The following is a 14,809-nucleotide window of genomic DNA, read 5'->3' on the forward strand; positions in this document are numbered from 1 at the left end:
TCAAACCCATGTCCATTGAGTTGGTGATGCCATCCAACCATCTCATCCTCTGTCGTCCCCTTCTCCTCCTGCCCCCAATCCCTCCCAGCCCAGGTTAGATATGTGCAAATCCTTAAGACAGCTTGGTACGAGGCAGTAGACAAAAACCTTAACTAGGGATTGGAATTCCTGGGATTTGGTCCCAGTTCTGCTCTGAGTGGCTGTTATCAAGGGGCAAATCACAGCATCTTTCTGGACCTGAGTTGTACAATAAGAATGGTAATAATAACATCTGTCATAGTGTTTTTATAACTTTTATTATTATTTTACTATATATTTTTATTTATTTGACTCCACCAGGTCCCAGCCTCAGCAAGCGAGATCTTTTTTTTTTTTTTTCAGTTGCTGCATGTGGAATCTTTAGTTACACCATGTGGAATCTGCAGCTCCCTGACCAGGGATCAAACCTGGGCCTTCTGCATTGGGAGTTTGGAGTCCTAGTTACTGGACCACCAGGGAAATCCCTAAATAGCTAGCTCTCACGGTGGTCGTGAGGGTCCAAGGGTCTGCAGCTGGAACTGAGCAGACAAACTGGGAAGAAATCAACAAGATCCCTCGCTGGGGTGAAGGGGAAAACAGTAACTGAAGCAGGCTGAGAGAGGAAGAAAAAAAAAAAAAAGAGTTGAACTGGCTAGGAGCCAAGTAGAACAGGGAAGAAAGAGGAGGTGGAGCCTCATTGAGCAGTGAGAATCTGGGAAGAGCACACAAGGATCTGTGACGTGTGCCCAGCTTATAAACTGCTCAGACTCTATGGGGCAGACATAACGTGTCTGTAAGATGGAAATAATCATGCATTTGACCCTTGAAGGTTGGGCCTGGCGAGTTTGTGCCTGGCAGCTCTGCACGCCACATGCCTCCATCAGACACATCGTGATCCCAACACAACTGGCTTTGCTGTACGTAGCCTTTGCTCTACGCAGCCTCCCTTTAGGGTAGGATGGTCTTTATGTCTCTGGCACAGAGTAGAAACTGAGCTAATGTGTTTGGATTATGAGTCCAGTGAATTTTGAAAAGGACTTGATCCTGTCAGGTCTTTGGGAGAGGACGAGAAGATGCCTGTTTAGAACAGGTTCAGTTCAGTTGCTCAGTCGTGTCTGACTCTTTGCAACCCCATGAACCCGCAGCACGCCAGGCCTCCCTGTCCATCACCAACTCCCGGAGTTTACCCAAACTCATGTCCATTAGAACAGGTTAGGAATAAGTTTTCTATTTTTTAAAATTAATTTCTATTGGAGTATAGTTGCTTGAAATGTTGTGTTCGTTTCTGCGGTATAGCAAAGTGAATCAGTTATACATACAAATGTATCCCCTTTTTTGGGTTTCCTTTCCATTTAGGTCACCACAGAGCACTGAATAATAGAGTTGCTTGTGCTATGCAGTGTGTGTGTTTGTGTGTGTGTGTGTGTGTTCAGTCATGTCTAACTCTTTGCAACCCCATGGACTGTAGTCCACCAGGCTCCTCTGTCCATGGAATTTTCCAGGCAAGACTGGAGCATGTTGCCATTTCCTACTCCAGGGGATCTTCCCAACCCAGGTTTCTGAACCCTTGTCTCTTGCGACTGCTGCATTGTCAGGCAGATTCTTTACCACAGAGCTACCTGGGAAGCCCTGTGCTATACAGTAGGTCCTCATTAATTATCTATTTTATACACAGTATCAATAGTATGTATGTGTCAAGTCCAATCTCCCATTTCATCCCCTGGTCCTTGATGTCCTTATGTTTGTTCTCTACATTTGTATCTCTATTTCTGCTTTGTAAATAAGATCATCTATCAGGAATAAGTTTTCTTGAGAGTAGGGTTATGACTCTTTTGAGACCTATGATCCCATTTTAAAATCTGAAAAATTCCATTTCGGAGCTAGTTCCCTCAAATAAGAATCAACCATAAATCATTTCTAAAAGTTTTATTAAACCATTTAGACTTGAAAGAAGTCACAATAGTTAACACACTTTTAAGTGCGTTCTGTACACCACCAACCCAAATGGATTGAGTTCAGAATTTTTATAAATAAAAAATAAACCTATTTACAGTGAAAAATAAAAACATGTTAGCAAGTTAGATGATTAGACTGTTATCTACAATCAGTTCTGAGACAGTATCAACCTACAGTATTACATTTAAGACATGTAAGATTTCATTAGGTTTAAGAAGTCCGTAACTGAAGCAGTTAGCTGTGATATATGATTTGTTTCTTACTACGGCTTTTTTTCCTTCTCCAAGCCAGAATTTTTGACCAATTTACACAAAAAGCTTCATTTTCCCTTTATTGGAGGTAAAGTACAAAAAGCTCTTAAAAATTTTTCTCTCTAGAACTATCTGAGGAATAAAGCTATTTAATGCTACAAATGACCCTAGAAAACTAGCTACATAATTTGTGCTACTTGTCCTCCAAAATAATGCAGCTTCCTAATTCACCCACCAGGGACAAAAACGGAGTCAGCTTTGTTTTGAAATCAGTTTCAAAACCCCCATGATCTCTCTAGAAAGCGTCTTTCTAGAACAATATGGTTACCACCATGTAGGGACTTTCATTTTCTGTACTATAAAAATATTTCCATTTTATAATTATCTCTATACATTTTAGGGATTGCTTCTACCTCCCTAGGCAAAACGTGAGGGCGGAATGCTTGGCCAGCCAGTTTCAACAGACCAGCGAGGGAAAGGACCGCATGTGACAGCCCTCCCCTCGACTGGAGCGAAAATCAAAAGTTGGCTCAAATGAGGTGTGCGCTCCAAAATCCAGTTTAAAATCTGATTTAGAAAAGGCAACCTAAAACAAAATCAAGTGGAGAACCATATTTTCAAGTTTGCGATTTTGGAAAAGCAATATTCCTTTGAAGCAGGCTATTCCGTTGTCACCTGTTAGGGGCGTGAGCGGAACATAAGGCTAATTGCTGGGCAAAGGGCTGTGGGGGCTGCTGGAGTGTCTTGAATGTTTCGCCCCAGATGAGCTCATGGATCGAGACCTCTGTCTGAGGACCGTCTTTCCTGGAAACTCCAAGTCCTCGAAGATCGCATTTTCAATGATGCTCGCAGCTTCTGGCCGTTCAGTAGGAGATGGGGACAGCATGTCTTGCACCATGGCATACTGAAAGATAAAAATTGTTTTGTGATCAAGGGGCCACTGAACCATTGCCTAAATCAGCAGTCTGCCAAATATTACGTTTCTGTAACTATGTTAAGTTGGTATGCCAGTTTCTCTTTTTTTCTAAATTAATTTTTATTGGTGTATATTGCTCTGCAATGTTTTGTTAGTTGTGTTGAATGTTGTCAAACCTGGGTTTCTGGCATTGCAGGGAGATTCTTTACCATTTGAGCCACTTGATTCCATAGGGAATCAGTTATAGGTACACATATATCCCCCTTTTTTTGAATCTGCTTCCCATTTAGCTCATCACAGAGCACTGAGTGGCGTTCCCTTTGCTATACAGAAGGTTCTCACTGGTCATCTATTTTATACATGGTGTCAACAGGGTATGTATGTCAATCCCAGTCCCCCATCCCATCCCACCCACCTCACCTCACCCTCCCTTGTCCATATGTTTGTTCTCTACATCTGTGTGTGAGCAACTTCTCAACTGTGCCACTGAAATACAAAAGCAGCCACAGACCGTACGTAAACAGGTGGGCCTGCCTGTGTTCCCATGAAACTTTATTACCAAAACAGGTAGCAGGCTTATAGGTCATAGTTTGGCCAAGTCTTGCTCCAAATACACCTGGACTATTTCAGGTTAATTGGTTGTTTCCTAATATAAAGGGCCCCAAATCACATCTCTGAAACACAGTCTGACCTTTAAAATAAATTCATCTTACAACTGCATGTGGATGTACAATTACTTCAATAAAGATTTCAATTAAAAAATAACCATACCAAAGAGACACAGAGACACAGAGAATGGACATGTGGACACAGAGGGACAGGGAGGATGGGATGAACTGGGAGAGTAGTGTTGATGTACATACACTACCATGTGTAAAAGAGATAGCTAGTGGGAAGCTGCTTTATAGCACAGGGAGCTCAGCTCAGTGCTGTGTGATGACTTAGCTGGGTGGGATAAGGGGGTCTATAGAGGGAGATACAAGAGGGGGAGGATATATGTAAATGTGTAGCTGATTCACTTCATTGTATAGCAGAGACTAACACAACATTGTAAAGCAATTACACCCCAATAAATAAAAAGAAAAATAAATCATGCCAGGGGTCAGTACCTAGCCCCTTTCCCTGATTTTTTTCGAACCACTTTAGTATAACACAGATTCTTGTGAGTCCCCCAGGAAATGATTCACCACTTTTCAAAATACACAACAAACTAATTTTTAGTAAAATAAACTTCAAGTTAGCATATCTCTATATTGTTATAAAGTTCATTTTTAATGCAATCCTTCAATATACTTAAAATACTGAAAGATCAATTAGACTTTTTCCAATTTGATAATTAGCCACACATTTTAATTTACTTCAACTGAATTTACTAAGAAAATTCATGCATAAATTTTAAAGCAATGTGTTTGTGGACATAACATAAATAAACAAAAACTGCAAAAAGAAACTTCAAAAGTTCATTACACACGGTTTTCACCATCAAGACCATTTTACTTTTCCCTTCCCACTATTCTGAATCATTTACTGTTTCTCTGAGGGGTATAATTCCAACACACAAAATCAGTGGAAATGAGTGACTTTTTTTAAGAAGCTGGTTTTTAAGATCTGTGTCAAATTCACTAAGATAAAGAAATTAATGGCCTGATTATAATGGCAACTTGATTCCTATGAGGGTGAGCTCTTTACGTTCAGCCTTACTGAAAGTCATGTCGGACTCTTTGTGACCCCATGGACTACAGCCTGCCAGGCTCCTCTGTCCATGGAGTTTTCCAGATAAGAATATTAGAGTGGGTTGCCATGATCGAACCTGTGTCTCTTGCATCTTCTGCATTGGCAGGCAGGTTCTTTACCACTGAGCTACTTGGGAAGCCCTACTGAAAAGTGAGGTTGCTACAATCCCCGGATGGCTGTCATGCAGCATGGAGCAGACTCCTAGCTGCCAGAATAGGGACTAAACTCGCACCCCTGCAGTGGAAGGTCACATTCTTAACCAGGGAATTCCCCAGGCTTTGGTTTTAACAAGTTGTATGTTGTTGGGATCAGGTCACTTTCCTCTTTAGACCTTAGGCCTCCTCATCTGTAAAACGTGGAAACTGATGAGCTGACTGCTGACTTCATGTCCTAAGTAAGATTTTAAAGAAAATAAAAGATGAGAATTATACCAACCTCACGAGGATATTTTTGAGTAAACAGTGGTGGAAATTTGAGATCTCTTACATCAGTTAGGATCTGAAAAGAAAGAAAAGTGTTACTTATCTTTAAATCTATTTTGATATATGGATCTATTTAAACAGATATTTTTTGATACTGTAAACAAGGCTGACCATTAAGCAGATGGAAAATTTATCAATAGCTTTTCCTGACTTGATAATCTATACATCAGTGCTCCCTGGGCACAGATTTACCTGCCACCAAATCACCAAATAATTTACATATATTAGAACTGTAAATGATCCTGACATCTGAATTTTAACTGAAAATGGGCTGATCTGCATCAAAAATAATTCAATCATTCATAAACACACATTTGTGTTCTTAAGTGGGTAACTTCTTGTACTAGTCACTAATCACTTTATTTGATATAAAAGGACATAGTCTTCTTTTTAAGTGAAGAAAACTAAGTCAATTTTGCTAAATTCTGAATATACAAAACAAACTAGCTTTTTGGGAAATTTTCATACAAACAGGATAACAGTGTCTACTCTGTATGACCGCTTTGAGACTTAAATAAGGTAATTGAGGCAAACTATTTGGCACAGTGCCTTAAACCCCTTTAAAACATTTTTATTACTTATTTCTTTTTGGTGGCTCTGGGTCTTCATTGCTACACTTGGGCTTCCTCTAGCTGCAGTGAGTGTGGGGGCTACTCTCTAGCTGTGGTGTGTGGGTTTTTCATTGTGGTGGCTTCTCTTGTTGCAGAACACAGGCTCTAGGCACATGGGTTTCAGTAGCTGTGGCACATGGGCTCAGTAGCTGTGGCTCCGGGCTCTAGAGCACAGGCTCAGGAGTTGTGGCTCAGGGGCTGAGCTGACCCACAGCCCAGGGAACATTCCTGGACCAGGGACCGAACCCGTGTCCCCTGCATTGGCAGGTGGATTCTTTACCACTGTGCCACCAGGCAAGTCCCTGATACTCCTTTTGTAATGAATCAGTTTTGAGGAATGAAATACAGCAAGTATGTCTTCATATTTCTTGAGAAATAAGCTAAAATGTACTTAAACAAAAACATGAACTGGGTTGGCATTTGTCACTTCCCACTAAAGGAAAACAGAAACTTCACTAGAAGAATCTATGACGCAGGCCATAGAAGGGAGTGTTTCACCTGCTAATAGGTAGGTCATACCAAACAATGTGCAGATAAATGCTTAAGTCTTGAATCACAGAATTTTTAATCCCATCAGATATATTTTTTTTTTTAACCTGCTGCCCTTTGAAAGACATCATTAAGGAAATCAAATGGGAAGCCACTGGCTGGAATAAATTAGTCATAATACATATACTTGGCAAAGGACTTGAAAAGATGATCAAGGTCATTAGTCATCAGAGAAATGCAAACTGAAACCACAATCTGTATTATACTGTACTCCTATCAGAATACCCAAAAAATGTAAAGACTAAAAAACCTAAGTGTTGATGAGGATGCCGAGGACCTAGAACTCACCTACACTGTGGGTGAGAATATAAAATGGCACTTTCTTATATAGCTAAACCACTTACACATAATTTACCAACCCTACCTCCTCATTACCCAAGACTAATGAAAACAGATGTATGTCTACAAAGAGACCAGTTTACAAATGTTCACAGCAACTTTATTTCTTTATTTATGGCTGCGCTGGGTCCTCTTTGCTGCCCAGTGGCTTTCTCCGGCTGCAGCACACGGGCTTCTCATTGTGGTGGGTTCTCTTGTTGCAGAGCACGGGCTCCAGAGTGCAGGCTCAGTAATTGTAGTAAATAGGCTTCAGTTGCTCTGGCATGTGGGATCTTCCCAGGCCAGGGATCGAACCCCTGCTTCCGGCATTGGCAGGCGGATTTTCCACCAGAGGACCACCAGGAGAGTCCCACAGTCACGTTACTCATAGGTGTTTCCAACAGGTAAATGGACACGAACTATGTATATATACCATGGAATATTACTTAATAAAAAGGAGAAACTGCTGATACACTGAGTAATGAATGAACCTTAAAACCTTTAAGGTGAGTCAAAGACGGCAGACACAAAAATGTATATACATGTATGATTCCATTCATACGAAACTTTCTAAGACAAAACAGATTAGTGGTTGCTTGGAGTCAGGATGGGGGATGAAAGAACAGGAGACTGACTGGGAAGGAACAAAAGGCAACTTTTGGGGATGATAGAAATATTCTGTATTTTGAATGTAGTGGTCGTTACATGAAGGTTTAAAAGTATCAAAATCTCATAAAAATATACAAAGTGGGTACATTGTACTGTGTGTAAATTATAGCTCAATAAAATTAGTTTCTCGAAAAACATCTTGGTCAAATCATTGAATAGTCTCTTTTGCATTCACTAATAGAATCTCAGAGGGGTTCTGCCTAAACGAGGCAGATTTTCTGAAATTCCCTGATGGTCCAGTGGCTAGGACTCTGCACTCCCACTGCAGGGAGCCTGGGTTCAATCCCTTGTCAGGGAACTAGATCCCACGTGCCACAACAAAAGATCAGAGATCCTCTGTGCTACAACTAAGATCCAGTGCAACCAAATAAATAAATACTAAAAAAAGAAAAAAAAAGAGTAAACATGGCAGATTCTTTTTTTTTTTTTTTACTACATTTCGAAACATTTTCACTAAAGCAAGGGCAAAGAAAGGAAAAACATTTTAAATCTTTAAAATGAGTGCAATGGAAGAAAAGATCACATCTTTGGAAAGAGAGACAAAGTAGATGGAAACATAGTGTAACTATTTAAGCTCAACAGAGAAAGCTAAACCAGGGCACCCAAGAGGGATAAGGCCAACAGATGGGGAATTGCTTAGCTGTGTGGAACCTGCAGGAGGTGGGGTGAGGGATGAAGATGGCTGTAGGAGAGCTGTCGGAAGTTCTGTACAGGAAGTGATATTACATACCCCCATGCCTCCAACAGGCAAGGGCTTCCCCGATGCCTCCAACAGTAAAGAATCTGCCTGCAATGCGGGAGACCCAGATTCAATCCCTGAGTTGGGAAGATCCTCTGGAGAAGAGAAGGGCAACCCACTCCAGTATTCTTCCCTGGAGAATCCCATGGACAGAGGAGCCTGGCAGGCTACAGTCCATGGGATTGCAAAGAGTCAGACAGGACTGAGCAACTAACGCTTTCACTTTTCACAGAACACATAGGTTTGTTATTCGAAGAAACTGAACCAAGGCTTTTCAAACATAGGGCCAATACAGAGGCATGAGGATGAGTCGGGGGTGGGCATGGAAAACAGAACAAGCGAAGATCTGCAATAGTAAGACACTCTCCACCCCCCCATCCATCCCAGTTCTTTCTCAAGCAGGAGAATGAAGCTTCTTCTCTGGAGAGAATGAGGAAAGTCCAAGAGATGCTAACATGTGAGTGTTCTCCCCCATCGCCACCCCAAAGAAAGAACTGGATCATAACACTTAACAGTCATATCCACCTCAGGGTTTTTTGTTTTTTTTTTTTTTTTGGTTGCCTGGCTTGCAGGATCTTAGTTCCCTGTCCAGGGATAGAATAGGGGTCCACAGCAGCTGAAAGCTCTGAGTCCTAACCACTGGACTGCCAGGGAATTCCCTTTTTTGTTTATTTTTTAATGTCCACTTCTAGTTACCATTTTAGAGCACCATTCTTAAATATGGACAGGATTGTCAACATGTGAAACACACACACAAATCATTACAAAACTCAGAGATATTAGTAGGGAGAAAGTAAGTGTGACTATAAAGGGGTAGCAAGAAGGATGAAACACTTCTGTATCTAGACTGTAGTGTTGGTTACAGAAACCTATACATGAGATAAAATACCATGGAGCCATATATAATACAAAGTACCAATGTCAAATTTATGTTGTACTATAATTATGTAAAATGTTACACTTAGGAGAAATTGGATGGAGGGTATCTCTTTGTATTATCTTTGCAACTTTCTGTGCATCTATAATAATTTCAAATAGAAGGCTTAAAAAAAAAAACAAAGGAAAGAGACAGTATGGGGGAAGAAATACATACATACATACATATAATTGAGATTGTCAGCAATATGAAGAGAATGAATTCATGCAAAAAGAGTGCAAATACTACAAAAAAAGGAACAATCTCAGATGGTAAAAACTGAATTGTCAAAGGAATTAGGAAATTTATAAGAACAAGTTAAGGAACTTCTGCAAAAAATAGTACAAAAAGACAATGATAGAAAATAGGAGGGGGAAAAATTAGACATTTTTAGGAATAAGTCAAGAGTTCCAGGAAAAAACAAAAAAGTTGGAGAAGAATTTATCAAAAAAAATATGAGAAACTTACTAGACTGAAGGATGAATCCCTTCTAACTGAAAGAATCTACCAAGTGCTAAGTATAGTAAGTGAGCAGGGGAGTGGGGGGGGGGTGGGCGGGATTGGTGGGGACATCTTTAAGGATCTGAGTGGACTAAATTTCATAATGGCACTGATAAAAACTAAATCCCTAAAGCCCTCAGAAAGGAAGATATAATGGGTCCAAAATACCCCATATAAAAAAAAATGATGCATCAGAATGGTATCAGCTTTTCAACAGCAGTAGTGGAAGCTATAAGAGAATGGGGCAATGCCCTGAAGGTTCTGAAGCAAAGTTATTTTCAATCTAGAACTAGAACATAGTCAATTTATCAATTATGTATAAGGATGGGGGAAAAAAATACATTTTCAGATACCTGAGGACTCTAAATTAATTTTCCCTCTCATACATTCTTTCTGAGAAATTTACGGCAGAATGTGCTCCAGCAAAATAGGAGAGTAATGTAAACAAAACAAAACATGAAATCTAGGAAACAAGGGATCCAAGCCAGGGTCCAAGCTGATTAACATTTGGGTTGCTCCTACCTTCTAGTCATTATGAAAATGTTACTATGAACATTTATGTACAGGTTTCCGTGTTGACCTATGTTTTTATTTCTCTTGGAGAAACACGAGTAGAACCTAGGAGAAGAACATGGTCATTCCATGTTTACCTTTTTGAGGACGTGTCAAACTGTCTTACACAGTAGAATGTACCACTTTACATTCCTACCAGCAATGTATGAGAGCACTAATATCTCCATATCCTTGCCAACACTTATTTTCTGCTTTTGTTTTATTCTATTAGAGCTATTCTGGATGGTGTGAAGAGGTATCTCACCGTGATTTTAATTCACATTTCCCTGATGAATAGTGATGCTGTACTTATTGGCCATCTGTAATCTTCAGAGAAACATCTACTCAAGTCCTTTGCACATTTTTTAACAGGGTTGTTTGTTTTTTGTTGTTGAACTGTAGTCATTCTTTACATATGCTAGACACTACTTTTAAGACTTTCACTACTATACTCCTTAAAGGCAACAGTCATGGTTTATTTTGAGAGGGGAAAGAAAACTTAACTATGCTTAGGTTTTCAGCTTTTAAGCATATGACTGTGTGGCCATTTGTTCTCTGGAAAATTCTCTGACCACAACCATCGCCCCACCTTGTGGCAAATTTGAGTGCAAGATATGGTTAAGTTATGATGAACTTAAGCAACAGCAAGCAACAAACAATTCACCTCAACCATTTTTGAAGGCTGAGATTTAAATGGAAGCAAAGAGCCTACAAATTCTTTCTCTTCTACTTGCAGTCAACAAAGTTGCTAGTATTAAGAATAACTTATTTTTCTTTTACAACTCATTCTTTTGTAAATTGAAGAGTATTTTCTTCTGCCTTTTAGGAGAGGAGGAGAAGAACTTACCCTGACCCTTTCCATCTGAGTGCCGAACGGGTACAGTAATTCAAACAGAATGAGGCCCAAAGAAAAGATGTCCACTTTATGAGAGTAGCTGCTGCCATGAATCTGCAATCCCAAATAAAGAGGATTAGGAGAACAGTCACAGAGACAGTATGACAGATGATCATACAGCATGAGTGAATCCCAACACTGACTTAGTCCCTACTTGGTTTAAACGTAATCCTGCAGGTAAAAATGTCAGCAAAGAGTTAATCATCTCTGAAGCCCCTTTTCTTCAAGTCACCCACAGCAAAGAGTAATTAAACTACTCAGCATCACAGAAGGAAGCCCAGGTATAGCTCTGAGATATGCATCAGTAAAATAGGCCCAGCGGAAGCCAGGAGCCAGGAAAAGCTGCCCCCCTACCCCTGAGGTGAAGTTTTTCAAAGCCGGCACTATCTAAAGCAAATCTCTCACTTCTGACTATCTTAGTCCTCACCTATTTTTATGAGAAAATCTTGCAAACCACTCATCAACTGTGGTTAGCCCTCATTACAGCACTTAATTATGGACTTCTCTGCATTCTTGGTTGTATTTTTCATGTGTGTTATTTCTTACTCTTCACAACTAAATTATAAAGACCTGGAGGGAAGGGAGCTGCTTCTTTTGTATTCCTACCATCCAGAACTGAGCTAAGTACAGAGAAGGCCTTCAACAAAAATTTATTTGCTAAAAGGAACAAACGAATTACAACCCAACAGACTCTTAAAAAGTCTCATTCAAATTAAAAGTGACCTCCTAGGACTCAGAAGAAGCCTTTCATTTGGGAAAAAAAGCTAGGCACATAACTTGACACTTGGCAAAGGCCAAGGAAGGCTGGAACTTTGAGAATACTCACATCAATATTTCTTTTTATTTAAGTTAGTTAGTTTTTAAATTTTTTGACTACAGCATGAGGCATGCAGAATCTTAGTTCCCCAACCAGGGATCAAACACGGACACCCAAAAGTGAAAGGATGGAGTCCTAACCGCTGGACCACCAACCAATGCCCCATGATTTTTTTTTTTAATCTTATTTACCTAAAAATGCCTATTTTCTTATACACAAATGACTTTTTCCAGAAACATGATTTGCAGGTCATAGCTATTTTTCATCAAAACTGTACTTATTGGTTTATTGTCTTCTAGGGTTGAGTATTACAGAAAACAAACTCTTTAAGCTGTAACCTGGTTTTTCCCCTACCTAAATACTTTAATACTATTTTTCCTTTATCTTGAAATTCAAGATGTCTAAGTATAGGACTATATAAAAAAACCTAATTAAATTAAAAAATGGAAATATTAAGCATGAAAAAGAATACACTTGAATAATGCAAACAACTCAGGTAGTCTAGAAGGATACTGTACAACAGTAAAATAAAGGCCAATTCCTATGACTGGTCTCTGATAAAACCTTCCAAAGATAATCTAATCCATTGGTTCTTAAAGTGTGGTCTATGGATCCCTGGGGATCCCAACATCCTTTCAGGAAGTCTACAAAATCAAGACTGTTTTCACAATAATTCTAAGACATGATTTGTCTTTTCACTATGTTGACATTTGCTCTGCTGAATCTTAGCACGAATTAAGGCAGTGGCACCAAAGCATACTAGTAGTAATTATGTCCTTCAGTCTACATAGTGGGGGAGTAGGTGGGAGAAAAAAGCAAGCCAGAAAGAGAGAAAGAGAAAACGAGAAAGCAAGAAAGAGAAAGAAAAAGCAACAGAGAGAAACAGAAAAAAGAGACAAAGTGAAAGTAAGAGATACAAAGAGGGAAAGAGAAAGAGAAAGGAAGAGAGACAGAAAGAGAAAGAGAAAAGGAAAAAGAGAAAGCAAGAAAGCGAGAGAGAAAGCAACAGCAAGAGAAAGAAAGAGAAAGAGGGAAAGAAAGAAAGAGAAAGGAAGAGAGACAGAAAGAGAAAGAGAAAAGGAAAAAGAGAAAGCAAGAAAGCGAGAGAGAAAGCAACAACAAGAGAAAGAGAAAGAGGGAAAGAAAGAGAAAGCAAAAAAGAAAAGAGAAAAAGAGAAAGAGAAAGTGGAAGTAAGAGAGAAAGACAGTTTCACTTAAAATATCCTTGCTGAAGCAGTAAAACTGATTAATTTTATTATGTCTTGCCTCTTAGGCACACATCTTTTTAATATTCTGTGTGACAAAATGAACAGTGTTCATAAAGCAGTTCTGCTCCACACTGAAGTAAAATGCTGTCTCAAGAGAAAGCATTTATGTAATTGTTCGAGTTCCTATATGAATGTCTAATTGAGCTCTTCTCATCGAGCACCACTTTGACTTGAAAGAAAAACTGGTAGACCAACTGTGGTTATTCAGACTTGGATACTTGACAGTATTTTCTTAAAGATGAATGAAGTGAGAATGGCACTTCAAGGAAAACTGACAGTTGTTGCCAAAGCTAAAAGTTGAACTTTAAAGTGAACTTCAGAATTCTGGAAAATTTGTGTCCATCACTGGGAACCTGACAGCTTTCTTAATACTTAAAACCTCTTTCTGGTGAGCTTTGCTGGTGATATTAAAATATTGATGATTTTTAAAAATATTATATAATGAGATTGAGAGAAATAGGAGAAGGGGGCGACAGAGGATGAGATGGTTGGATGGCATCACAGACTCAATGGACATGAGTTTGAACAAACTCTGGTGGATGGTGATGGACAGGGAAGCCTGGTGGCTGCAGTCCATGGCATTGCAAAGAGTTAGACACAACTTAGCGACTGAACAACAACAATAATGAATTGTGACAATTTTTGGAAAGACACATAATGTAGAGAACCAATAGTTTCCAAATGACCAATGCACAACTTTAAAAACTCAGGCATGGAAAACAGGTCCATTCAAAGTGTGAAATGGATGCTACAGTAACAGAATACAGAATGTCCACTGCTATGGTTTTAGATTCTAGAGGGCAAATGATTCTTCAGAAACTTCAGAAACTTTTGCTTATTGAGTTTTGGTCATGCCCACAACTACCTGAAAATGGTATTAAAATGTTCCTCCCTTCCCCACTGCATATCTGTTTAAAGTCAGATTTGCTTAATATACTTGAACCAAAATAACATAGTTCAAGGGATTAGATGCAAAAGCAGATATGAAATCTAACCCTTTTAAGTCAGATAGTAAAGAGCTTTATAAAAATGGAAATAAATACCACTATTCTCACTAGAAAAATAAATATTTTTCCGAAAGTATCTTGAAGAAGTGATAGATTTAAGACGGCTATTTTTAACTGAATTACTAAAATTTTATAAATTTCTGCTTTCATCTCTAATATGGCAAATATCGATAGATATAATCTCACAAGAAAAATTATTAAGCTCTCAATCATATTTAAGTATAAACAGGCACTGGTCAAAAAGTCTGAGAACCACTCATCTAAGCATCTATAAGCTTGTGAATATCATCAGCGCTGGGGATGCTACACTGAATCTCCCAGGATGCCCTGCTCCCACCACTTCCGGTCTCCGTTCCGTTTACCGAGTTTTTCCCACAAGGCAACACAGCTCAGCCTGTCCGCCTGTTTCCTGCCGTGCCTGTGGATTAACACAGAGGGCAGTTTGCTAAACTACCTCCAACTGTCTCTGAAAACAGTTCCTACCTAGTTCACGTAAGGGGAAATGAGAGTTAGGTGTGGGAGGAGGACATTCAAAGTCTCCTCTAAATTTCTGGGACTTCCTTGGTGGTCCAGGGGTAAAGAGTCTGCCTGCCAATGTAACAGACACAGG

General features: G+C 39.4%; 1 protein-coding gene and 1 non-coding gene across 2 annotated transcripts in view; one reads left to right on the top strand and one right to left on the bottom strand.

Moving 5' to 3' along the window:
• Nucleotides 1-1,929: 1,929 nt before the first annotated feature.
• The window catches only part of EIF2AK3 (eukaryotic translation initiation factor 2 alpha kinase 3), a 79,102-nt gene continuing 66,222 nt past the window's right edge, over nucleotides 1,930-14,809 (bottom strand). The window contains exons 15-17 of the mRNA XM_043917846.1: nucleotides 11,060-11,161; nucleotides 5,311-5,373; nucleotides 1,930-3,129 (exon numbers count right to left, since the gene is read on the bottom strand). Coding sequence (XP_043773781.1) covers nucleotides 2,929-3,129; nucleotides 5,311-5,373; nucleotides 11,060-11,161 — 366 coding nt within the window. The 3' untranslated portion in view covers nucleotides 1,930-2,928. The remainder of the gene's footprint in view (nucleotides 3,130-5,310; nucleotides 5,374-11,059; nucleotides 11,162-14,809) is intronic.
• TRNAG-CCC lies at nucleotides 7,730-7,802 on the top strand. The gene has a single exon. It is a non-coding gene; the product is annotated as a tRNA-Gly (tRNA).

Source organism: Cervus elaphus, chromosome 11 (genome assembly GCF_910594005.1).
Source record: "Cervus elaphus chromosome 11, mCerEla1.1, whole genome shotgun sequence".
Classification (NCBI taxonomy): Eukaryota; Metazoa; Chordata; class Mammalia; order Artiodactyla; family Cervidae; genus Cervus; species Cervus elaphus.